The sequence below is a fragment of the Melozone crissalis genome, unplaced genomic scaffold (genome assembly GCF_028551555.1).
Source record: "Melozone crissalis strain CALT ecotype California unplaced genomic scaffold, PUWL_Pcris_2 ptg000006l_1, whole genome shotgun sequence".
In the NCBI taxonomy this organism is placed as follows: domain Eukaryota; kingdom Metazoa; phylum Chordata; class Aves; order Passeriformes; family Passerellidae; genus Melozone; species Melozone crissalis.
In genome coordinates this window covers 6,713,559-6,738,775 of record NW_026535784.1, presented here as the reverse complement: position 1 = coordinate 6,738,775, position 25,217 = coordinate 6,713,559, and the positions used below count along the sequence as shown (strand labels likewise).

Sequence of the window (25,217 nt, the reverse complement as noted above, 5' to 3'; positions counted from 1 at the left end):
TTGGTTACATTTTCCCAAGCTATCTATCATACTAGATACTTCATCAATTTTGTTATGAGTAAAGGTAAAAGAATGGAAAAATTAAAACCTAGCAAAACGATGCTCTCTATAAACACCAAAATCCCTATCTTGTACAACTAAAAATATTGTTCCAGTTCAGCTTCCTAACAGCTCAGCTCTGGAATTTTAATCCTACCATAATGTTGACTATCTGTGAAGCAAAAATTACCCCTTTTTATGTGCCATGTAATACTGAGATTCAGGTTTATTTGAGCTGATTAACAGATAATTAACATCTGGCACAAATGCTTGATTAAGACTCACAACCATCCAAAGTTGCATGTGCAGAGCTAAATGTTCACTCCTGTCATCAAATTGTGGTTTATATATGGTACATATGTATGGATTGGCATTGTCTCTGTAAAATGAGTTCAACATTGAAATAAGAGGGGCTAGTGTAGAATAATGGAAACTCATGTATCAGAAATTGGTGCACCATAGAAAAAACACACCAAATCAAACCTAAATATGTCATGTGGAATGTGCTTTATCTATTGCTGCCTTTAAAAAGAGGGAAAGGCATGCATAATTTCATACACTTTCTAATAAGGAACAAACAAAATAAAATACATAGTTTTTAATAAACTGAATTCTAAACTTTTTATTAGGATAAATAGAATGTTCTTTTATAGCCTTAGTTATTAACCTACACAGGAATTTGAATAGCTTATGTTTCCCCTTCAAGACCTTGCTGCCCTTTGCTTTGTTTTGTATTACACCCATTATGAAATATTACATAAAGCTGACTTTGGCACCAATTTAAAATCTTCAATTCTACACTTAAATCTTCAAAATTAAAAAGAAAAAAGCTAACAACAAATAGTTATTCATTTGTTACCGCATTTCCTTCCAGATCCATATTTGGAAAACCAAACACAGATTTTATGAATAATAAAATAATTAAAAAATAAAATAGACCTTAGGACAACCTTTCTGTCAAAAATAATCTAAATGAGGAAAAATTCAGGAAAACATAATAAATATTAAAAAGTTTCAACTTCTTAGGTAGTATTTGGTGTTCTTGAAATATTCTTGAATGTTGAATTTCTTGAGACCATCTAAGTACACATGCATGTAGAGCTCCTGGCTAAACTATCTAAAAATAGCAAAGCAGATAGCCTGTCAGCAAGGCATTAATTCTGTTCAAGTCCTTCTAATATTTATAGCTTTTGATTTGGAAAGGACACAACAAGCATTGTGTTCCTAACTCACCTTTTCCTTTCTTCCTTTTCCTTTTGCATGTTGATATTCCTTTGCAAATCAGCAACTTCCTTCAAATAAAAGAAGCACTTTCAATTTCTTTGCATGTTTCCAATTTTCAGTAACAAATTTCTTCAGCTTTATCCAAACCCATATGAAAGATACCTGAGTTAAGCCTTAAGCTGCACTTTCTGAATTATTGAGTAAAATATTCCACATAAAAGACCCATGGAGAACCGCATAACAGCAATTAATGATAGAGATTTTTCTTTATATGCCTCAGTGGCCACCAAGCCTTAGTATTTCTTCTAGACTCTAAAATAGTTTCTGCTGCAGACTATGGCTCCAAAATAGAAACTACATTATTTCTGGAATAAAAACTAAAATATCAAATTGGCATGTACTGTAATCATATTTTACTCTGTCTTTTAACAAAATATACCTCATTTAGCATATGCAAATACTACAATAGTCAATGCACAGCTTAAAATTTAGGAGTTGATGTCTGAAGAACTCAATTTGACAAATACTTTATTGAACAGCTTTAGCAGGCAGTAATGTGTACCTCCTACCTAATACCTATAAAATGTCTATAATATTGAAAGCCTTAATAGGGAAAAGGTAATTCTAAAGGACCTCTCCCATCCTAACCAGAATTTTTTCTTCTATTTGCACTGAAATATATATTTATCTATAAATCAACATATGAGATTAGCAAACAAAGGAAAATATTATCCCTAACATTTAAAAATCTTTCTGTTCTGAAAAAAAGGCAACCTACTGCATAAAGAATTAGCAGGTGTGCATTTAAACTGTGGGATTGTTACTAAAATTCTTTTATATCATCATGTCTCTTCTTCTCTAACTTTATTCAGTTCAGACAAGACAAATACAAACACTTGTGCTTACCAAAATATGATTTTTCCTAGTATGCATTTTGCCTTTCAGTATATCATGTTGTCATGTTAAATCATGTGTTCTTCTCCTTTCGGATGCAATCTCAAACTGGTTATATTGTTTTTAGTTTTAAACGTAGTCACTGCTAAAGCAGAGTGGGAAAATAATCCCATGATATACTGAGTATCAGGCTAAATTTACCAAAGGATTTTGCCTTTGCTTTTTACTTAGAAAATATGGATTTAGTCACAGAAAATTAAAGATATGAAATGTCTGATTTTCTACCTCCTCCATACTGTTCACAGCTATGCAAAGTCATTCCATGTTGATAAGAACAAATACTGAATGAATTCCCAACTTCAGAACAGTGCTATCAATGGCACTGGGAACACAGTGACATTTTCTGCAACCTAGAATAGATACACTTAAAAAAGAAGAATTGCTGTGCCTGTTTTAATTATGTACAGTAAGTCCAAAATATACAATTTATCTGAAGATGTGAATAAATGTATTATTTAGAACTAAAACTGTTCTGCACTTTAGAAGCTGCTTTTGGAAGTGGCATGATAAATGCAACTGAAAAAAATGTCTAGAAAGCCAGAGATGTCTTTTCAGTTTAAATGGCCATGAAAATAAGAGACACGCTACAACTTGTTTTGTTGTACAAGCTTGCTGAATCTTCATAAAGCTGAATACATGATAAAAATGCTAATATTCACTTAGACTAAACTGCTGAAAAAATTATCTGTGCTTTAAGGTAAAAAAACAGCCCAAAATCAGATAATGGGGACAAGAAATATAATGGTTGTGCCAAGAGAAGACAGACAAAAATTAGCTATTAAAAACCAAATGTGATTGTTGGGCAACAGAGGAAGATTGACATGTGCAGGCCAGCAATTGCATTTCAATTTTTGTAATGGATAATTACATGTTAGGCTCTAAAGGAATTTCCTTTATAAAGCAATCTCTTTATTATCCATTATGTATGCCTTGCAAGGCATAAAAGGAAAAAACTCTCTTTTCTCTTGCAAAGACTCAGAAATTACCTCTATATAAATATCCTGGAGTTAAAATACTGCTCCACACAGTGGAGCCCTTACCAGTTTTTATTTCAGTCAGTCAAAATTTACTACGACATCTATGAAAACTGCATTAGCTTTAAATGACAGTCACTTGTGTTGAAATTTTAACTGGAATGCTGAAGGCTGAAAACAAACTAGTAACTCCAAAGATATAATCATTTCCACCAAATTTTTGGTAGCCTTTTTACATTTTCATATACATTTCTTCTTCCTGAAATAGAACTGCCAGGAACAGAACCTCAGTGAACATGTACTTGCTTGTCAGAAAGGGTATTTAGAGTACATGAAATTCTGGGGGAAGTCCTGGCTTAACTTCCTGTGTTGATGGTAGTAAATCAGAGCTGCTGGATATCTTCTGCTCCTAAGACCACCATCATCTACAGTCTTTCCAGGATCCAGTTTTGCTCTATTAAATTGTTTAATTCAAATCCCTGGCTTTGAACATCTTTAAAGACAATATCTAACTAGCTAAGGGGTTGCAATCAGATCAAAACCTTAAAAAGGAGGAAGTTTTCCAGTTTCCATGTATATGCCTGTTACATACAAAAAGCATAGCCCGTCCTGTTATAGTGCACAACAAATTGTTGGGAAACCACAATGTCAGAATTTGCTCATACAAGTTCTTTTGGGGACAAATTTATCATTATTTACTTCGCCATAAAAAAAAAAAAATTGCTTCCTATGAGAAATAATTGACTATTACAGCTGCTGTAGTCCCACTGTCCCAGATGATCTACTAAAGACTCCAAAAAGCCAACATGTGAACTGCTTACATTTCTACACCAGAAAAACATGGGCAGTTATAAACTCCTCTCCAGTTCTGCTTTGGAGAATAGTTCCAAGCTGTCTAACAAAAAATAATTAATCCCAGTGTAAATACTGGTGACTAATAGCAATGCTGCTGCTGTTATAAAATACTGTCCAAAAATATAACTAGCGAAGGTCTAATCCAGAGATGAAAGTAAAAGATACTTGCTAGCCAGGTGTAGCCAGCCAGAGCTGACTCTGTAGCGCAGTGCTGCTGCTGGACAGCTACAGGAATTGGTGAGGAATGGAAAGCAGAGACCTCATGGCCTGAATTATCTTGGCAGCTTCATCTCCACATCTGGTTTGCCACATCAGCACCATGCTTTCCTCTTATTACCACACTGCTGCTTTGTACTGATGGAAAAGGACACATAGCACATTTAAAACAGAACATGATTACAAATAGTTACAATAATTCAGAATCAAGAAAGTTAAAAAATATCCTATGCTGAAATAGCTACTCAAAAAGGATGAGTTGGAGATTGCATATTCTAGCCAAGCACAGTCTGAATTCAGATGGCACCTCAGTAAAAAAGGCACTATACCAATAAATAACTGAACAGTAGCAGATTATAGCAAGAAGGATTATATCCCTTTAGTTCACAATGTAGTGGGAACTCTAGTATGATATTAGAAAATCCATACTGTCTATAGCATGTTTCCCATGCCAAACAAATGGAAGGCAGCAAACGTAGCACCAATTCCTAAGACAAGCCTGGAGAATTAGGAAGACAAGCAAACACTGCTTGTCTGAGCTCTGTACACCATTGCCAGAGACAGGCTCCCAGCCAAGATGGCTCTCACAGTGACACAAATACTAGTTTTGAGTACAACTGTTCTTCTCATTGAAAGCCCAACTAAGTTCAAATTCTCTCCTCCCTAATACTTGCTTGGCATGGCTTGAAAGTTATGCTTTTTTCCAGCTGAGTCTGACAAGCAGACTGTGAAAAGGAAACCTGTTCTGCCTATGCACTCCATCACCAGCGTGTGTTCTACAGACAGTAGCTCCCAGATGACAAACTGTGGGCTACAGCCCTGTTACTAAGCACTTATTGCCAAATCCTTGGCAATCATTGCCCAAAATAAATGTCAGAGGTAAACACAAGTTTAAATGGCCATGAAAACAAAAGACCATTACCTCTCTAAGGTGTCCAGTGATCATATTCATGAGACTGTGGCTATGAATCCACAGCATTTGAGGTCATCTCAGAATAAAATTAATTAAACCCTGTATTAGAAAAGGATTTGTGCTTGAACCACATCTGCTGTAGCCAATGTGAATTGAATTGAGGACTGCGGGATTTGAAAACTGGTAAGTCATGTTCCACAAGTGTTGTGCAGCCTGTACAGATGTGATGTAAGGTAAAGTCCATCAAGATTTATACTATAGGACTAGAATTTCAAAGGAAAGCATGGGAAGAACATCAAGACAGATATAAACAAAAAAACTTTATAATGCCCCAGACAATAAAACACAAAGGAGGCTCAGAGGAGTCTGGAATTTGCAAAGGCATATCTCATCTCCAAGTTACTTAGTTGCTCTGAGCAGAAGTATACAAAGCTATTACACTAAATGTAACTATTTGGGATGCAGGTAAGAGCATTCCCAAACAGATTATGGATGTCATTATCTATATTTTTAATGTCATTGCCACATTGAAGAGAGAGCCATAGGCTAATAAATACTGGACAGTAATTTAGTAAGCTTTGGCCCTAAATCCATCTGCTTCTTATACCTTGAGAGATCTCTAGCTGAAGCTTAACTACAATTTCACGTTTGAGGAATAAAACTTTTCACTTGCTTACTTGTACCTTTCATTTGCTGCTAAACAAACTTCCATCCTCTTTAAGTGATTGTCAGGACACAAATTCACTGCAGGGTATAGAGCATAACCTTGGAATATGCTGCATTACAACACCATAAGAAAGAATTTCCTCACTGAAAGGATTGGAACAGGCTGCCCAGAGAAGTGGTGGAGTCATCATCTTTGGTATTGTTCAAAAAACAACTGGATGAGGCATTTAGTACTTTGTTTTAGTTGATATGGTGGTATTCAGTCAAAGATTGGACTCAACAACCTTGGAGGTCTTCTCCAACCTTAATGATTCTATGACTCTATAAAATTAGCTAAGCCATTACCATCCTGATATCCCTCAATGTTTTAGGATCTTTCAGCATCTGAAAGCTGTCCCAAGAAAGATGCCATCTAGCAGTTGGAAAGTTCATGAAGCGATCTCAGAAGTAATATTACAGTAATATTACTAACACAGAGAATTCCTTTTGCCCTTCACCAGAAAACTGTTAACTGCTTCCATCTGAGTCACACTACCAGGACACTGGTGAGGGATGCTTGGAGATATGGAACACTCAAATAATCAGACACATCATAAAATGGAAGCATTTTCTAAACTTACATTACAACATATTTCCTAAATTTATATTACAACATATGTTGTAAGTTAGAAAAGAAGTTCATCTATTAAAACAAATTCATTCTTCAAGAAATGAACCATTAACTACCACTTAATAAAAATAAATAGTGTAAATAAAATATTGGTCCTCTTTAGGGTCAAGATAGATGCTGTTTAACACCTTAGAGTGTGTGCTGTAAATGTCTGCTTCCTCTTGAAGTCCTCCCTCTGGGTTTCTACCGGGAATATTAACTAATTCCTGGTTAGGGAATCTTCCCCAGAGAGAACTAGCACAGTGTGGAGAAATACCAAAGTATACACTTTCATTTCTGTGGCATATTGCACACTCTCTCCTTAACCTCAAAGCAAGATGTCACAGGACTGAAAAAGAGAAATACTGCACAAGGACTCAATAACAGTAATCTGTCCTTAAAAGTATGGCATTAGAAAACACAGCTGCAGACGAGATTGATTCACTACCTGTTGAATTGTGCCATTCACTAGGATGGCTCCTCACAGCCACGTCTGCTGCTGAAAAATATATGAGTCCAAAGCAGGTCAGGTGGTGGACTCGGAGCGAGGTAATCATTCCCTTCAGTGATTATTTGAGAAAAAGCCTGGAACTGACAAACTCTCTGATGGATGAGGGGGGATGCTTTTCACCTTTTATCTTCCCAGCAAGGGCAGTGCTCAAGGACTTGAATTACTTGCCAATTACAGCTCACTTTCAAGAAACAGGCTAAGGTCAAGACTCTAAACAGCTTCAACTGGGTTCAAATAACCTGTACTTGGTTACTGAGACCATCATATTTAAACAATGCAAAACACTTAGTATCAAAATAACTAAAGAATTATTGTTCTTCAATTATAATAGAAATCTCTCCATTCACAAGAAAAAAAAAAAGAAATTTGTATTCATCCAAATAGTGATACTGACACTGTTGAATATGGTACTTGGAACTCCAATCCTACACCTCCTTATTCTATGCAACCACACAACAAAGAGCTGTCTGAAAGTGTTAGTGAATATAGAAAATACACCAGTATTGAACTTGGTACTTTACCACTTCAATAAATATTCACTACAGAGACTTAGAAAAATAAAAATCTGTGAATGGAAAGTTCCACTTTATCATTTTTCCTAACTGCAAAATCTCTTTTTACAAACTAAGAGTTGTGATACTGCAGGTTTATAATCAGAAGGAAAATACTCAGATTACTGCATCTTTAGAAAGGAACAACAACAAAAAAAAAGATTAAATGGGAGCAAGTGGGATCTTCCAAAGATGGAAAAACAGCATACATCTTTATATTCACCTATATTCATATAGGCAAACAACTACAGATAATTGTTTTCTAAATGTTAGTTTGATAACCCCAAACCAAATGGAAGAGTTCTGAAGTCTCACTCTTAATCCAACATGTTGTTTATTTTTTTATGGTTGGCAAATTTAAGAATAATAAAACCACAGGAGATGGTCCACTTGTATTAATCCATATCAGACCTCACAACAGAAGGTCACATTTTTAGTATGGTTATTTCAAATGTAAAAAAAAAAACCTACCAAAGTTTTCTAATGTGCTCTTCTAAGAAAAAATCAAAAAACAAAAAAACACAAAAAACCACCAGAAAACCACCAAAATCAAAACAAAAAAAAAATGTAAACAATTTTATTCATATCTTTATTTCTGTGTAGAATCATTGATGTGAATATCTCTATTTTGCAAAAAAAAAGTATTAGATGAGCTAATTATTGCTCAGCTATATTAATGGTAGGATCTCAAGTATGGGCAAGACAGGGATATTGTCTTACCTCTGATCTGCCAGAGATCAATTTTGAGTCCTCTCCTCAGTCTGAATATCAATTCCCCAAGAAAATTATTAAAAAATGAAAAAGATTTAGAAAGAGCCACAAAACTTACTTTGAATCTAGAAAACAAATGGTACAAGCGCTACAGTAGCTTTACTTAGTTTCTGTCAGAAAAAAGTGAAGTTCCTAAACACAGATTAAGTCAATCTACAAAGGATATTGTGATTAATCTTTAGCCTTACTTTAGCCTTAGGGTTTTTACTATGAGATTTACCTTTTAAATAGCAAGGTTTCAAGTCTAACAATTTTTGGCTTAGACCAGAAATTCTAGCATTCAGAAAGTGAGCTTATTATAATAATCCCGTAAAATAATGGATAGGAAGGAAATAGAAACATTAGTAGCATTTAAAGTATAACTTTTAATAGATTATGACAATTTTTGCAATAATGACTCAAAGGTGAGCCATGTTCTCACTGAATGGGTCAGCAATCAAGTTGATTGAGAGTACTTCCTGTCTTAATGACTTCTTCATTATTGCTGAACTATTACTTCAATTTTTATTGTGAGCAAGTGAACTACATTTTGTCATATCTCAATTGTCAACTTGCAAAACAACAATTTCAGCATCCTATTCTGCCTTCCATTATACCCTTTTACTCCTGAGAATAATTACTCTTGTTCTGGTAACCTGATTCATCTCAGACTACTTATCTAGCCATAAAATTGGCCAGAATGTGAACTCTGAGGTCTGTGCTGAGTAAGGGGCAAACTAATGCAATTTAGATTGAGGTTGAATAAACATACCTAATGAACATAGTAATTTTTGTCTGAACATATTAAAAATTAGAAAAATCAAACTATGCATAATTCTTTTTATTATCAGCTGCAGGTTACAAGTGAAGTAAGGCAGAGCTCTGATGGACCTCCTATCCCTGGGATCTTATTAAGTGTTCAGTGGCACACTTGATATTTGAAAGTAAGGTACTCTCACTGTCTTGCAAACATAAATTTAAATCTCAGACTTCAAAGGAGATAACTCAGATGGCATGTTAATATAATTTCAAAATTTAACATGTATATCCTCAGGCTAAATAAAATTTGACTCAGTATGGAAAAAAAAAAAAGTTCTTTCTAATGAAAAAATAGTCAAGGACTTTACTGAGATGATAGATTACTTTCCAAGAGGACAGACTACATTCTTCTATGGTCTTATTCTCCAAGGGGTATAATACTCACTGCACTTGAATATTATGGATTATCTGAAGAAGTTTTGGCTTTCCAGAAATATCAGGTTCACTAAACAAGATAAATCTCTGTCTGCTTTTCAGATGCAGCTGTTAAGAATGGGATGTCACCATCAGAGAAGCTTATGCAGGCAGCACCTTGCTTCTGTTGTTATTCAAAGTTCCTCAGACACAGACAAGAAGTGGCTGTATATAGATTACTTTTTTCCCACCAGCAGAAACTGTCTTTTCTGGATATCAATAGACACCCCAGCCCTTTGTAGAGACACTGCTAGAAAAAAATGCTGAGTATGAGCTTCTAGTACCAAAAGAATAGATCAAATTGTGGATGTACAGAAGTCTGATCTGATGTACCTACAGCAGCTGGTGAGCGTTACTGACATAATATTGTAATGCTTATGACCAATAAAGGAATTGTCCCCAATGTTCACCAAAACTCACTTCTCTGGTAACCCTTTTTCTTTTCTGTTTCAGATGTTTGCTTTATTTTCTGTATTAGAATTTGGTTTTAGTAATGAGAGTTAAACTAATAGTCACATTTCTTTTGTGTAAAATTAGACAGTATTCCCTACAATAACTGATACAGCCACTGATAAATAAATATCTGATTAATAAGCATGTATTTATCTGATGTCCTCTCCTTTTCTTTCATTATCTCAAATCATCAGCAATAAGAAAATAGCTCTTGTAGTCCACTTTGGATGATTGAAATGTTGTCTGTTTAGAGAAGAGCATTTTTTTGACTATCAATCCAATAAAGAAAACGTGCTTAGAGAACCACATACCTCTAGAGATACCTCTGGGAAAAATGACTGCAGAAAGGAAAAAACAGAGTTGTTGTGCCAGATTAAATCATCTGCCTCATTAGATCTAGGCAGCATTCAGTCTGGCTGAACTGAACTTTTTATCAGGTGCTGAACAATTAATCACCAGAGAAATAGGTCAGACAACTAAAGGAAGAACTCTGCTATAAAAATAATAAACAAAATAACAATGGCTAAAACACAAGAACTTCTCTAAACCTTAAGAAGAAATACAATTATTTATATGCCAAAAAGACTGACATTCTAAAGCTGAGGAATATTTTGAGTGAAGATTACTGAAGGTAAAACCAGCCAGAAACACATAATAAAAAATTAGGAATTCTGTAGGAAGATGCATTAGATAGTCAAAATGTTGCAACCCTGCAATAAGGAAAGAAGCTTTAATTAAAACCTCACTTTTTTTTCTGTGGTATAGTATCTACATTACTTATAAATGTGAGAATAAGAGTGAACATATTGAAAAAAAGTGAAATAACCAAATGAATTGGCTCATTTAAAATTCCCATTTTCCCATTAGGAAACCAATACTTCATTTTAAAATGTTAATTATAAAATACTAAGTTTGCAAAAAAGCATTGTATTGGTAACTCAGAGTGTAGGACTCCATCCATCTATTTCTTCGGCAACCCTTCAATTACATTATTTGTCTGCTTTGGTCTCTGTAGATGTAAAGCACTAGACACTCACATTATTATTGAGTGTGACAGTCAGTGTTGAGAACAAACACTCTTCAGCAGACACTGACCTGGGAACACCAGGGTTTTCAGCAACAATGGACCAGAAGCCTTCAGAAGATGAGTCAGACATGACAGAGGGCTTGAAGCTGGCATCCAACAGCTGAAGGCACCTATTACAAATTCTCATGGCTACCAAGCTGCTTTTCTTAACTATTTATCATTTTTCCAAGACTGTATACAGTTGAAGTTGAAGCTTTTAGTATGAAAAATGGGAAGAGCTTTTCTCTTATTCATTCTGCCCAGTAGGGGCTTGCTGACCAGTCACACAGGATGCACAACCTGGTCAGATGCTCACATGCACATAATTCCAAGCAAGCTACAGTACATGGTGCTGTCTACAAATGACTTGCTAGTGCTGTTTGAGCTGCATATTCAATCAAGAAAAAAAATCACTGGAGTTCTGCATTAAAGATTTCTATCTACTGTTCACTCATTCACATATGAGGAGTTGTTCCAACAACTGTTTTGATTCAATTTATCTTGGAATTTATGAAGACTTAATCAAACAGATTACTTCTAAGAAATGCCTGAAATTATTAATATTAAAATTTCTATCATATTTTTGTCTTTTTCCCACTGTCAGCTCTGCCTAATCATTTCACATTGGTCCATGTTTGCTTCCATACTTCACAATCCTGTGCATAACTCTCTTTGACATCCAGACCGATTTAAGAAAAGAAAAACGGCACAAAAGCCCCTATGTTTATTACACGCTATTTGTTGGATGAAATGCTAGTCATTATGAATCTTCTGAAATGAATATCAAGGAAAATCTTGACAGAGCACTGCAACAAGCTGCTCAGAGAGTTCATGGAGTCTCCTTCACTGGAAGTGGTCAAAGCCTGCCTGGACGTGACCCCATGCAACTTGCTCCATGTGAACCTGCTTTAGCAGGGGCTTGGACTAGATCATCTCCAGAGGCCCCTTCCAACCCAACCATTCTGTGACTCTGAGGTATTACTCCTTTTCCATCCAGGAAGAACACTGTGAGGAGGGACATCACTGTGGAAATGCTGACATTCCCAGCAGATCATAGCCTAGACGGCAAAACCGCTCCAGAGGCTGTTGTAGTTTCAGAGCAACCACAAGCAAATCCCACTTCATTTCCAGTCATATACTGTCCTTATCAAAAATTGTTATAAATATCACAAGCAACTACCTATGTGGCTGTGGTTTCGCTCTTTTTTCCAGCAGATGAATGGGAAGTAGTTAATAGCCAAGACTACTAAAATGGGATTAGAAGCTGGTTCAATATTTTTGAGGAATCAAGTGTTTCAGTAATTTAGCTCGATTATTACAATTTTAGCCGCAAAGTTCTACTGCTGCCACTCTCTGGACTCCTAAACAAGGATTTTAGATAGATGCCAATAACAGAGATATGGAACCCACATTTTACAGTAATATATATGGCTACTTCCATGCCATTCTTTTCTATTAGGTGTTCTAACTGCAGTTAGAGCATTTCCTAAAAAGCAAGGTATTCCTATATAAATATTTTTGATCAGTCATCTAATTTAGATTTCTTCTCTGAACCTTATTCAGAGGTTGGTGTAGGTTTCAATGCATACCTTGATGAAGAGGGGTCTATTTTTCTGTTTATTTCATTAATAAGTTATTTAGGTTTTGAAAAGCAATCCAGGTTTTCCAAGAGACTTGAGGGCAAAGCCATTTTAACTCAGGAATGGGCTGACTTCATGATGCCTCAACCTCTCCATCCCTAACACTTTACCCAGAGAAACTGACATAGAAGGAAGATACTCACAAAGAAAACCTCTTCCATTTCTTCTCCAAGTTCATGTGATCCTTATACATGAAGATCACAAAGTACCTCTCAGAAAAGTACTAAAATATAATGAAATCCTATAAATCAACATCCTGACTATGGCATAATCTCAAGATGGTAACCTCTTGTACATATAGCTACTCAGTTCTTGTATCTCACTCTATGAATGACTTTAGGAAAAAACATGCCTTACAAGAAGAAATAACTTCAAATTGATACTAAGGTATATCTAGGAACAAACTTTCCTGATTAGGTATCAATGCATTACCCTTTACACCTAATAAATTACTGTTTTAAAAAAGCAATAAAGCTTATCAAGAAGAACATGACCTAATTCATGAAGAGTTAATGTTTAACCTAGGGACAAAACCTATGCAATCCACAGCCCATGACAGTGAATAAATCTATTCTGCTACTCATCACTTTAGGAGCTGTTATACAATATTCAAAACAACTATTTGAAAATACTTCTATAACAACAGTAAAGCCACTCAGCAGTTAAAGGCAACTGGGCAAAACCACAGAAAGCATACAGCAATCTAAGTGGGTGTAATGCATCATAAAATAATATTTAACTGAAAGATAAAGTCTCTGGAACCCACAACCTACTAAAGTGTATAAATCCGTTCTGCTACTTATCACTTTTAGAGCTGTCATACAATATTAAAAACATCTATTTGAAAATACTTCTTCTACAACAACAGAATCACTCAGCAGTCGAAGGCAATTGGACAAAACCACAGAAAGCATGCTGTTATCTGAGAGACTGCAGCAGAAATATAAGGAAGTATATATAACATTTACTCTGAAAATACTTCATTATTTTCAAGAAAATGAAAATAATTGCATACTATTATTATGATAAAATTTGCATTGCAGAGTCTGAAGGAAGCAGACTATTTCTTACACTTGTTATTATGACAGTGAATGGAGTGTTCTTGATTTACATCATTAGACTTCTCAATTTACATCAAGACTTCTCAATTCTACATCATTAGATTCTTCTCAATTCACAAAATTTCACAAAGTTCAGAATTATGACAATTCAGTGTGATGTAAGTTATCTTCAAGCTTTTGTTACCATGACAGGGACACAACAGGACTATGACGCCTCAGTCTCTACCAAAGCTTCAGAAGGAAAAAGAAAGAAAGGATATAACCTACCCAAACTCAGAAAATCTACAAATGTCTTTATAAACCCCAATATTTTCAGAAAGCTGAGACCAACTTCCTCACTGGTTTTCAGAAAGTCTGACTATACTTGGGTTTTTTTAACATTCTATTTAAAAACTGCTCTAATATTTGCACAATTTTACAATGTATATACTTTCCCTTCAAGAGTGGAAATTAATAGCCTTGATGCTTATTAACATATTGAAAAGTTCTTCAATTCTCTCGTAAAAGTGTACAAATCTTCCTTTTTTCCTATTGTAATCAGTACAGATTTTTAAATCACAAGTTTAAGGAAAAAAATGGGGAATAAATCTGCACTGGTCCTGAACTAAGAGGAAAAAAAATCTTCAGTCTGTGAAATTTAGCTAACGCCCATTGACACACACCATTATTTATACCTGTTACTTGATTCTCGTGTAACCTGCCTTCTATGTCATTCACAGAAGTAGAACATCACACAGGAATGGGGCACATATGTCTTCCAGTGGTTTCCTCTAGCTGGCATGCTGGAAACCTGTCCTGCACTAGGTAGGAAGAAACTTTCAGACTCTGTTCACACACAGAATCCCAGACTTCTGGCCAGTGAGGCAGGCAAAACTGAATTTTTTCTTACAGAACTAATACAACCACCTTCAGACATCTTCCCCATATTTTGAATTGTCTTTCCATTATCAGCTTCTCCAGCCACAGCAACAGGTAGAGACAACAATCAAAATATGTATTTTATGAGGGGACCCAAACAGATGTGGCAATCATACTCGACAGAGCACACCCAAGCATGCCAAACAACCTAAAATGTAAATATAAATCTCTTCCCCCCTCCTCCCCCCCCTCATTCTTTGCAGCCTCTAATGCTGAAAATAACTTTTATGATAACATTTATCATGTTAATTAGTATTTATATTTAAACTGAACTCAGAAAAAAAAAAAGAAATAAAAAGTCCATATATTTAAGGCAATCTCTGTGTTGTTATTTAAACTGGATATAATGTACTTGAACACAAACACAAAATCTTTATAAAAATGCACTTGATGTCTGCAGGGCTTTAAGATTCTGTAACAAGATTCTAGCAAGTCCATGCAAGACAGCAACACAGAGAGAGAACCAGCTGTAACTTCCTTATTTAAAATTACTTGAAAGGAAGACTGTGTTTCTTGAAAGGGTTACATAAACAGGAAAGGACTACTTTAGATGTTTTCATAGAGGAAAATTTTGCTTATTTCCTTAAACCATATTTTTTGTTATGAAACCATAATTAGTCAACAAAGTTGTTCTTTTCACAGGTGAATCTATCTACACTGTATTCAAATGCCAGCCTTCAGGAAGATTTGAGAATACAATATTCTTTCAACAGTTGAGAAACAGACCACTTCAGACTGTAAACTAATAAAACACTAGGATGTAATGATTGTCATTGCATTATCAGCCATGCTGCAAGCGGTGGTTTTTTGGTCGAACTCTTCATATGGTATAAATAAGAGCTGTCTTAGAAATAAGGTAAAAATAATAAATATTCCACTATTCCACAGGTAAAAAGCACATGTAAAATAAAGTAGTCTTCTTGGTTTTAATTTTTACTGTTTTATAAAGAAACAATATTGCTAATAGAGGAGGGGATCTGTCTAAGAAAAACAAAGCATCAAACAATAAAATTTGCACATGATTGCCCTTAGTGAATGTTCAAGTTGCTTAGTTTGTATCTGAGGATTGTAGCTCTTTCTCAAGCACAGTTTAAAATGTTAACAGTAAATTAAACATTCAACAGGTTTTTAAATGCTATAAAAGATGTATCTTGATCTTATAACAATTCTAGTAGAGATGTTGTTAACGTGAACACATTACAAAACAACTTTGATTGCAAGACAATTTGAATGCAACATGATTGCCTGTAATCATACTAAAACCTGCTTTACCCTCCACTACTTTAAACGCACAGATTTAAAACAAGAATAAGAGATTCAGACTTTAACCCCTAAGTTCATACTGGCAGTTTCCTGGACACCAGTTTATTTCTCCTACAAAATTTTAAACCAGCACAACCAACATCCACAACAGACAGCCAGTGATGCGCACGTCGCTCTGGAGGTGATTCGGGTAGTGCCTTACATCAGTTCACAGGTGCCTCGCTGCAAGAGAATAACCAAAACAGAAAAATGACGAGCCACCGAAAAGCACTCCCTTACCTTCTAAACCTGCTTCAATCAGCCCAAACTGTTCCAACACTTTTACAAAGAGCACAATCACGATCAACACCGCTATCATTTCAAGTCCTTCCAAGTTCATGGTGAGTTAGGTCATGGTCTGACCACCGCCACTGAGGAAAGTGTTCTTCTGACCGGCTTTCTTTGCAAAGCCATTAAACTAGGCGCGGAAGGCTCCTGCGAGGGAAGGGGGCGAGTGGGAGGGGAGCGCCAGGGAGCACATCCCGCTGCCCCAGCGGAGAGGCGGGCGGCTCAGCTCCGGCCTGCCGGCACTGCCCGGCTCGGCTCGGCCCGGCTCGGCACGGCCATGCGGGCAGCGGGGCCGGCCGGCGGGACACACCCGGGAGAGGGCCCGGGAGAGGCCGGCGCTGCTGCCGGCGGGGGGAGCCGCTCCCGGGCTGGCGGCGGAGCCAGCGGCGGGCACCGAGAGGTTGCCGCGGCAACGCGGGGAGCGCCGGGCACGGACACGGACACGGACACGGACACGGGCAAGGACACGGACACGGGCAAGGACACGGACACGGACACGGACACTGGCACGGACACGGGCATGGGCAATGCCCCGGACACTGACACGGGCACGGACACGGGCATGGGCACAGCTCCGAACAATGACAAGGGCATGGGCACAGCCCCGGGCACGGACACAGACACAGCCCCGGGCACGGGCGCAGCTCCAGGTACGGGCACGGCCGCGGGCACAGCCCCGGACAATGACACAGACACAGCCGCGGGCACTGACATGGGCACGGGCACAGCCCCGGACAATGACACGGACACAGCCCCTGGCACGGGCACGGACAAGGGCACAGCCCTGGACACAGCCCCGGGCACGGGCACAGCCCCGGGCACAGGCACAGCCCTGGACACAGCCCCGGGCACGGGCACAGCCCCGCGGAGCTGCCCCGGCGCTGGAGGGCTCGAGTGGCACCGGCGGCCCTGAAGGGGCGGGACGGGCAGCCGGGGCACGAGCCCCATCGCCGCTCCCGGCTGTGGCCGGCTCCAGCCCGAGGATGTGTCGGTGCGGCGCTTGCCAAGTTCTCCGTTAGTTACTCCCGGTAAAACAGCTGCCTCGCTACATTAACATTCCACCTGTTGCATGTGGCAAGTAATACACAACACTGTATATGTACCATCAAGCTAGGAATCATTTTTTTCTTGGTTTGCTGGGGGGGAGTTGTAATTATAGGCAAAAAAAAGAGCTGTCTCAGATTCTTTAGGACTTATTCTGTGGGCTGATTTGGAAAAAATAATTGAAAATACAAAAAAAGAATCATAGTCTGAGCCACAGAATGGTTTAGTTTGGAAGGGACCTTAAAGATCATCTAGTTCCAGTCTCCTCACCCCAAGCAAGGGAACACCTACCACCAGACTAGATTGTTCAAAGCTCCATCCAACCTGGCTGTGGACATTTCCAGGGATGGGGCAAGAAAAAGTAGAAGCAAGCTCATTTTTTTTATTGTGTCTCACTTCAGTAAGATTTTCAGAACAAAGTCTTTTCCATGGAAAACATTCCTGGTGAAATACAGGAATGCTGACCTCAGGACTTAACCGGTAGCTTTAACCACTAACAGCCACTGGCCTACCTGCAACAGTCTGCAGTACTGGCATTGTCCCATGCAGTGTATTCATAGTTAAGGATTTACTCTTTAAATCCCTTCAAAATTTAGCATCTAAGAAGAAATTTACAACAGAAAAACAGTACCTCTATTGCAGCAAAAAATGAGCAGGGGAACAATTGCAACTAATTTAATCCTGTCTGGTAGAGCACTGTCCCCCTCATGGTTGAAATACATTACTGCCAAGGGCTCGATTTTCTTTCTTTCCTTAGATAAGATTAAAAAAAAAAAAAATCATTGTGTTATGTGAGAACTGGCAGAAAGTTCTACGTCCCCCGGGTATACTTGCATTATAATGGGTGTTGTCATTACCGAAAACAGTGGAATGAACTGAGAGTAATGGCACTAACAGATAGATTATAGGTACCTTTTTTTGTACAGTGGATAGATAAAGCCTTACAGCATAATGTTCACTATTCTATGATTTTTACTCAGGATTTGGCTCCTTAAAGCTGGTTAAATTTTTTCTGTCAGAAAATCTATGTTTCAGCACTCCATCCTGAATATTTCAGTTCTGCAGGCAGATTTTCATTGGGAATCTTTGCTTTTACTTGCTGCAAACTTTCTCCTTATGTTGTTTTTTGGGTTTTTTTCCTCATTCAAACTTTGTTCCAAACAAGGCAAAATGTCTTCTCCCTCTAAGCCATCTTATCAATAGCTGTAAGGAAAGTAGGTCCAACTTTCCTTCAGTGTTGAACTAAAATAGATTATCAGCATCAGGAACACAAAATCTGCAGTCTTGTATGCCTTCACCCAAAGGGATACAGCTTGTGTTTGGGTATGTGCAACTTCATCACCTGAAAGGACACACTCCTTTTCATTAATAGCTTTGGTAATATTGGTCTGCTGAAAATTTAAAAATGAAAACACTTTTTAAAGGACTTTTTTAAAGGTACTTTCGTGGCAGTTCCACTTAGGGCTGAAAGCAAAAAAGTGGAAAGCAGAGCTTGTGGTGGCAGTGCTGCAAAGCTGGCAGCTGCCATTGCCCTGCAAACTGGGACCCCATGGCTGGCAGTGACTGCACAAACACACAAAGTGTCATGGATCTGCCTCCTCAGATCAGCAAACTGAAGAGGTTTCCCAGAGGTGGAGGTGTACTGAACCTATGGCCAATTATGACTCTTCTTCCAAGAAACAGAAGAGAAATGAAGAATTAGTTTTACAGGTAGATGCCAAAGCACAGTAAGAATGATAATCTCCAGGGAAGGCAAGGTTTTTGCAAGAAAGCTGTGACTAAACTTCTGTTTCTCAAGTGCTGTGAACCAGCCATGATAATGCCTTTTTTCCCTCCATTTTGATATGACTGTAGGTAATCTAATGTGCAGTTTAATACATCTTCACTCATTAAGTCATTGCTTTTGAGAAAAACAAAAGGTTTTTATAAAACCTTACGATATTTCTCCTATAGGAATACAAACAGCACAGATCTGTCTCTCACCTTCACCTTCTTACTTGCTTAAAAATGGACCTGACTCAATGACAGGTAGGGTTACAAACTGCTTGACATTATTTGTCTCTCCAAGTACCTTGCCAAAAACAGTGATGTGGTGTATTGTTTTATTCTTTGCTCTCCATGAAGACCAAAAAAAAGGTGATCTTCATTTACCTCTACAGTTCTATCTAAACATGACAGGAAGAATGAAGCTAACAATTGAAAGTATTGACATCCTATTTTTTCTCTTGCCTAACTACAAAAGCTTTAATGTATTGTAGAATTAGTGTTCTAGTAGGAATGCAAGAAATAGGAATGGGAGGAAAGTTATTAAGTCATAAATTACATGCTGTATAGGTTTTTTTACACAAGGGCATGAAAGCTTGTTTTTCTTATGTGTAATTGCAAATTAAAGGTTTCAGTCTTAAAGTATTATAAATGCTGTCTCCTTTTCATCAAAGCATTTTGCAGCATTATATTTTACTGTGAGGGTAAATATATTAAATTGAAGTCATTGCTTATATTTTCAGCTAGGAACATATCTAAATAGTCACTTCTCATCTTGTGATGGAGCTGTAAACCACAACACAATGACTCCATTTACTTTACCATGACTAAGATCCTCAATACCATTAACTGCTATTGCTTAATGCTATATATCATGAAATGTTAATGTTAAAAAAAGAACCAATCCATTCAGACTGAAAATTATGAGTTGGTCTGCAGATGGAGTCCCAGTAATGGTTATATTTCTTCCTTATACTTCATTTTCTTACACTCTTATGTTCATTTGGATGCTGGTAAGCCACTCCCAGATTTTCATCCTGGTTTTCTGGAGGACAATCACTAACCTCTGATATTCCTCACCTCCTCTCAAAATAGTTTATGGGAATCTGACCTGCAGAAATCAAAGTCTATTGGATTTTGTTTAAAACATAAAAGATTAGTGATCAGAGCTAAACTTGATGGCCTTGGATAAAGCAGTGGGTGCTGCACATGTGAAATACCAAATTTGGGAAAGGCCATCATTAGTGGGGGAAAGTTAATGATAGAGTTAATTGGCAGAGCTGGGTGCAGAAGTCAATGCACTGCAAGAGAAAAATGAAATGGAATACCAGTGGGTCTCACATGCCCCATATGAAGTCTGAGAACAAAACCTGTAATAGAGGACACAATTTCTTGATTTTGATCAGAGAAAACTTAAATAATACTTTCTTTTAACAGTAAAAATCATGATGTAAAGCCAGAGCAATCTAATGATTGCAATGTCTCTCCAACTTATTATAAAGATTGATAATATTTTTGCCTATTTTAATAAGAACATCTTTGAAGAAATATTCCAACATCCAATAGAATCATTAAAATATGTATTCCATGCAGATATTTAAAAGAAGATCATAGTTTTTTTAATCATAAAAGGAAAAAATGCACTCTTTCTTTCCAAAGAAGAAAATGGACCACAAAATCTTAATGTATCATAAATTCAAATAATTTATTATCTTAGCAGCTAGCTGTTATTACACTGTAGTCTCCCTTTTTCTCCACTTTTAAATTTACTACTAGCAATATAAATTAAGAGAATGAACTAAGACATTATTTTTTAAAAATAAATAAATAAAACCTAGTAAGTCTTCCAGCTCATCAAATCACTGAGAAAACCAGAAATAAGGTGCAAACTTGTCTCTTTTAATTTAACGCTTTTTCTTAGCAATTATTTAATGAATCTGAAAAAAGTGACAAAATGTTATGATGTATTCAGCCACTCTAAATGTTAACTCTGATAAGGGCCAACACTGCAACTTCCCCTATAGGCATTAAGCCAGCATGACTTCCATAGTTTACCCAGATTAAACACAGGTAAAAAAAGATCGCAGCATTCTGATATCACAGTGCCTTATTTCTACCTTTTCACAACTTTTATCTAAGTTTACAACCTGAACTGTGTCCAATGTTTTTCAGCTGTCACAATGCAAGGAGCTGCCACAGTTGAGTCTTGGTGATGCTTATGTCATGCCAGAAGATGCTTATGTCATGTCAGAAGATGCTCCCCTGTCCCACACAGGAAGCCAAGTTACTGATTCTGCCCCTAAAGCAGCAGTTCAGACCCATGGCAGCAGGCAGCAATAATCCAGGGCTGGCATGGAGGTTGTGTCTCATGCAAACTGTCTCCCATGGTGTGAGCAGGGCAGGGCATGATGTAGTCATGAAGCAGAAGTTCTGTCTCTTCACACTGGGTGCATAGTTAGATGGCAATACATAAATCCTGTGCTTTTACAGGATTGATTGAAATAGAAAAAATTGTGCACAGCGATTACTCATAAGCAGGCTTTTCAACGACTAACAGAAAACATCTTTAGATGATGTAGTTCCAGCTGAAAAGTATACCAGAAGATCTGGATAATATCATAACACCACTCCAGTTTTGGGTTGCTATAAATGTCAGAAGCAGCACAAAATCTGTCAATACATCACTTATTGTTTATAACTTTCTGAGTATTATGTGGGTATTCTGGAGCCCTTAATATGGAATTATGTTTCAAGTTTATCCTTTTCCATGCAGTGAAAATATGGCTTCTGAATCTGGTAGTGCATATTTCTGAAAACTATCACACTCACTGTGACCATGAACAATGTCATTAGAAGACAGAAATTTTCTCATCACATATCATTCTGATAACTCCATCTTTGCTGCAGGGGTTTAAACCTCATTAAAAATAATAATAATAAAAAAACCTTCAGAAATTTTCAATGCCTTAAAAATGTCAGACAACTGTATTTTAAAGCTGTCTGTGGAAACTGAAGATGAAAAATACTTGGCTGATGTAATTCCACAGCTGCAGTTCAACTGTTTCTTGTGATTTGTTTGTGCTACTTCTTTATTAACAAGGAATTTTTTTCTTCAAGTGTTTGCACTTGAGGGAACATACTGATCATCTCCAAACTACAGAAAAATTCCTAGATTTCCAAAGTCACATAGAATGGCAGGAGAGTTACCAATTGTCATTTGTAAGACTCTGATGCATCGTCAACAACAAAGAACTAATGTGAGCACCTTAATTTTGATTTTTGAGATAGTCACAGCATGTCAAGCCATGGTGCTTTATGAGACTTGATTTGATTTCTCTGAATAACACAGGGCCACAAGGTGCCACTCACAGCTGTGGGATGGCTGCCCAGGTGGCAGCAGGCTTCCAGCAGGTTATTTCACCAAGGTTCATCAGGCCAGTTGGTACAGATGACCCACACCTGCAGTGCATTCAGACATGGTGCTGTTCTGCCAAGGCATAAGTGTGTGAGTTAACACTCATGACACAAGTGGTTTCATTGAAACATTCCTAGACATGTCAGTCCTGCAGTCTTGTAACCTGGGTGTCACCTCTTACTCATTACCCCCTTTCTACTAAAAATCTCATGTATATTTAATGCCTTCAGAGAAACAGCTCTAAGATTCAGTGTTTCTTCCCTGCCTAGAACTAAATCTTTAATGCAGGCTTCATGGGTTTGCTCCTCAGCTATTGTGACCTCCTCTTTCCTGTCTTTGTCCAGTGCTGGCTTGCTCCTCTTTATCCACTTAGGATACTGCCACAAAATTGGTCTTTCTTGCTTACCACTCCAACAATTTCAGTCTTCCCTTTGCATTTCTAGTGGATCCACTTCATCACATGCAAAATATCTGCTGTCACCTTCAAGGCCAGTCTTAATATACTACTGCCATAGCTACTCACTGTTGACTTTTAGAGAATACTGAACTGTTAATTCACCCAAGTAGTCATTTTAGCCATACTTATTCATAAGTTAGACCCAATTCCTAAGAAATGTTTCTGTATTTAATACAGCCCCTTAACTTTCTGAAATATTATTAAAACTGCATGTGGATGCTGACATTTTTGAAGCCACAGGTATGGAAAGGGGGTGAGAAATTAATGAGAAAATGTAGTAAAATTTTCATCCAGATAGCAAAGGGAGAAGACACATCTTAAATAATTAGAAATATCATTAATAATTAGAAATAAATTCTGTGGTTTGCTACCTCTTTTGCTACAGATTATTGGAAAACTGTCAGGCTTTCTGCAGACTTTAGCTGTGAACATTGCACTGAGTTGACTTTATCACAAATATGATTAGGAAATGTATGTGTAGACTTAAATAAAGAGACTGACAGAAGAGTTCCTCCAGTTCAGCTGATGCAGCATGTGGATGTTCTCCAGGCTTTTCCTCCTAATCCCTTGCTGGTTCATTAGCAGCTCACTGCAGACAACAAGAGACTTATGCCAATCAACAGTAAAAGTCCCAGGAAAGCCTGGCTCATATGCCTGTGGAAAACAACTTGAGAGTGTGGAGAAAGACAGCATTTTTCATAGTTCTGCTTTTAAAAACCCAGATAACCACAAAACAAGACAGAACCAACAAGCTAGGGAAATCTGAAAGATTTCTATATAAATCTGATGTCTATAGAACCCTTCAGCCTTTACTGAAACCCTAGAGTGCTGTTAGTCCAAAGAGCAATCTCCTACTTTGCCCAGAAGTTTTTATTGAGACAAATAACAGAACAAAAGAGTGGCAAGTTCTTTTTGTTTGTTTGTTTCTCAGACTGGTTATACAAAGCCAACCATCATATATTAAAGAAATAAGGCAAGCTGACAGACACTCAGTTTCCAGTTCTGCCCTATTACCTACTTGGAGCACTATGAAGGAGCCCAACAAGTTTCTTACTAACAATTTGAGAGTCTTTAACTTTCTTTCCTGCAGATCTCTACCATGTATAAATCTGATACAGAGAAATCCGTGTGCCTAAGCAAAGCTCATTTCAGTCTCAATTTTGCTGTGAGTGTTAGTTTTGGAGGAGGGTGATGCTAAGCCATCTCATTCCAGAGACTCAACTCATGAAGGGTGCATTAGGGTGCCTGAAGAGTCATGGGGGATTGCACCATTTTTCTCATGGTCAATAAAACACTTAAAAATAACTATACCGACCATATATTTAATAGTATTATTTACCTCATTGATAGTCCATGACTATTAATGATTGTTTTAAACCATGGATGGACTTTTTGTGAGAAAAGCTACACAGAAACACACACTTGGGTGAGAATTCTCAGCAGACAGTCCAAACTACATCAGTTGCATGTGTGGTCTTTACAGCACACATTTGAAGAACATTAGTGCAACAATCCAGAAAGACATAAAGCACTGACATTTCTTAATTAAATGAACAGAAGATTTCTGTGCATTGAGCACTAAGACTTAAATATTGCTAAACTCAGCAGAAATAGTCTTAAATGTAATAGGCAGGGAATTCTTGTTATTTAAAGTTTTTCTCCCTTGCCTGTTTTTATGCAGTATAAATGCCTGTATCACCACTTCCTTCCTCATTATTGCACTATTTGGTTTCCAGGAAATATTTTTCTTTATAAAGTGGTCGTTTGCATATAAAAATATGTATTTTTACAGATTCATAATTCTATTGGTTCTTTAGTCCTCTGTGCTGTTTGAAACCTACTTTTATTTAAATTCATATTTGCTGCACTGGAAAGATTAGGTCTTGATTTAAGCCTTCTCCACTTCAGTCTGTAAGGTGAATGTGTTTATGTGCGAGCTAGTAACCTTCCAAAAAGGTCTGAAAATTTCTGCAGCTAAGACAGACCCAGTAGAGACACAAACAACAAACAGGACACTGAAATTTATTTACATATTAATTTTTAAATGTGTCAAGAGACTGTAGCTCTTTCATTTTAATCTCTTACAGGAATTTCTATAAAAGGCCAGGTAATATTTCCTTTGTTTTTATATTCACTAGCAATATATAATGAAGAGAGCTTTGAATGTTTCAGGGAGTGCAGCAATGTAAAATAACATGAAATACGACACGTAACCCATCTTATTTGTCAAAACAAACAAAAACCAAGTGGCACCCATGCAAAGTTTCCCTACAG

At 37.2% G+C, this 25,217-nt stretch overlaps 1 protein-coding gene across 6 annotated transcripts in view; it reads right to left on the bottom strand.

Annotated features, from left to right (window-relative positions):
• The window catches only part of KCNIP4 (potassium voltage-gated channel interacting protein 4), a 389,782-nt gene that overhangs the window by 158,673 nt on the left and 205,892 nt on the right, over positions 1-25,217 (bottom strand). The window contains exon 1 of one of the 6 annotated variants that reach the window (XM_054295933.1): positions 16,216-16,339. The exons of the other annotated variants lie outside the window; for them this stretch is intronic. Within the exon in view, the coding sequence (XP_054151908.1) occupies positions 16,216-16,315 (100 nt within the window). The 5' untranslated portion in view covers positions 16,316-16,339. Of the gene's footprint in view, positions 1-16,215; positions 16,340-25,217 lie in introns of those variants that run through there. 6 annotated transcript variants of the gene reach the window in all.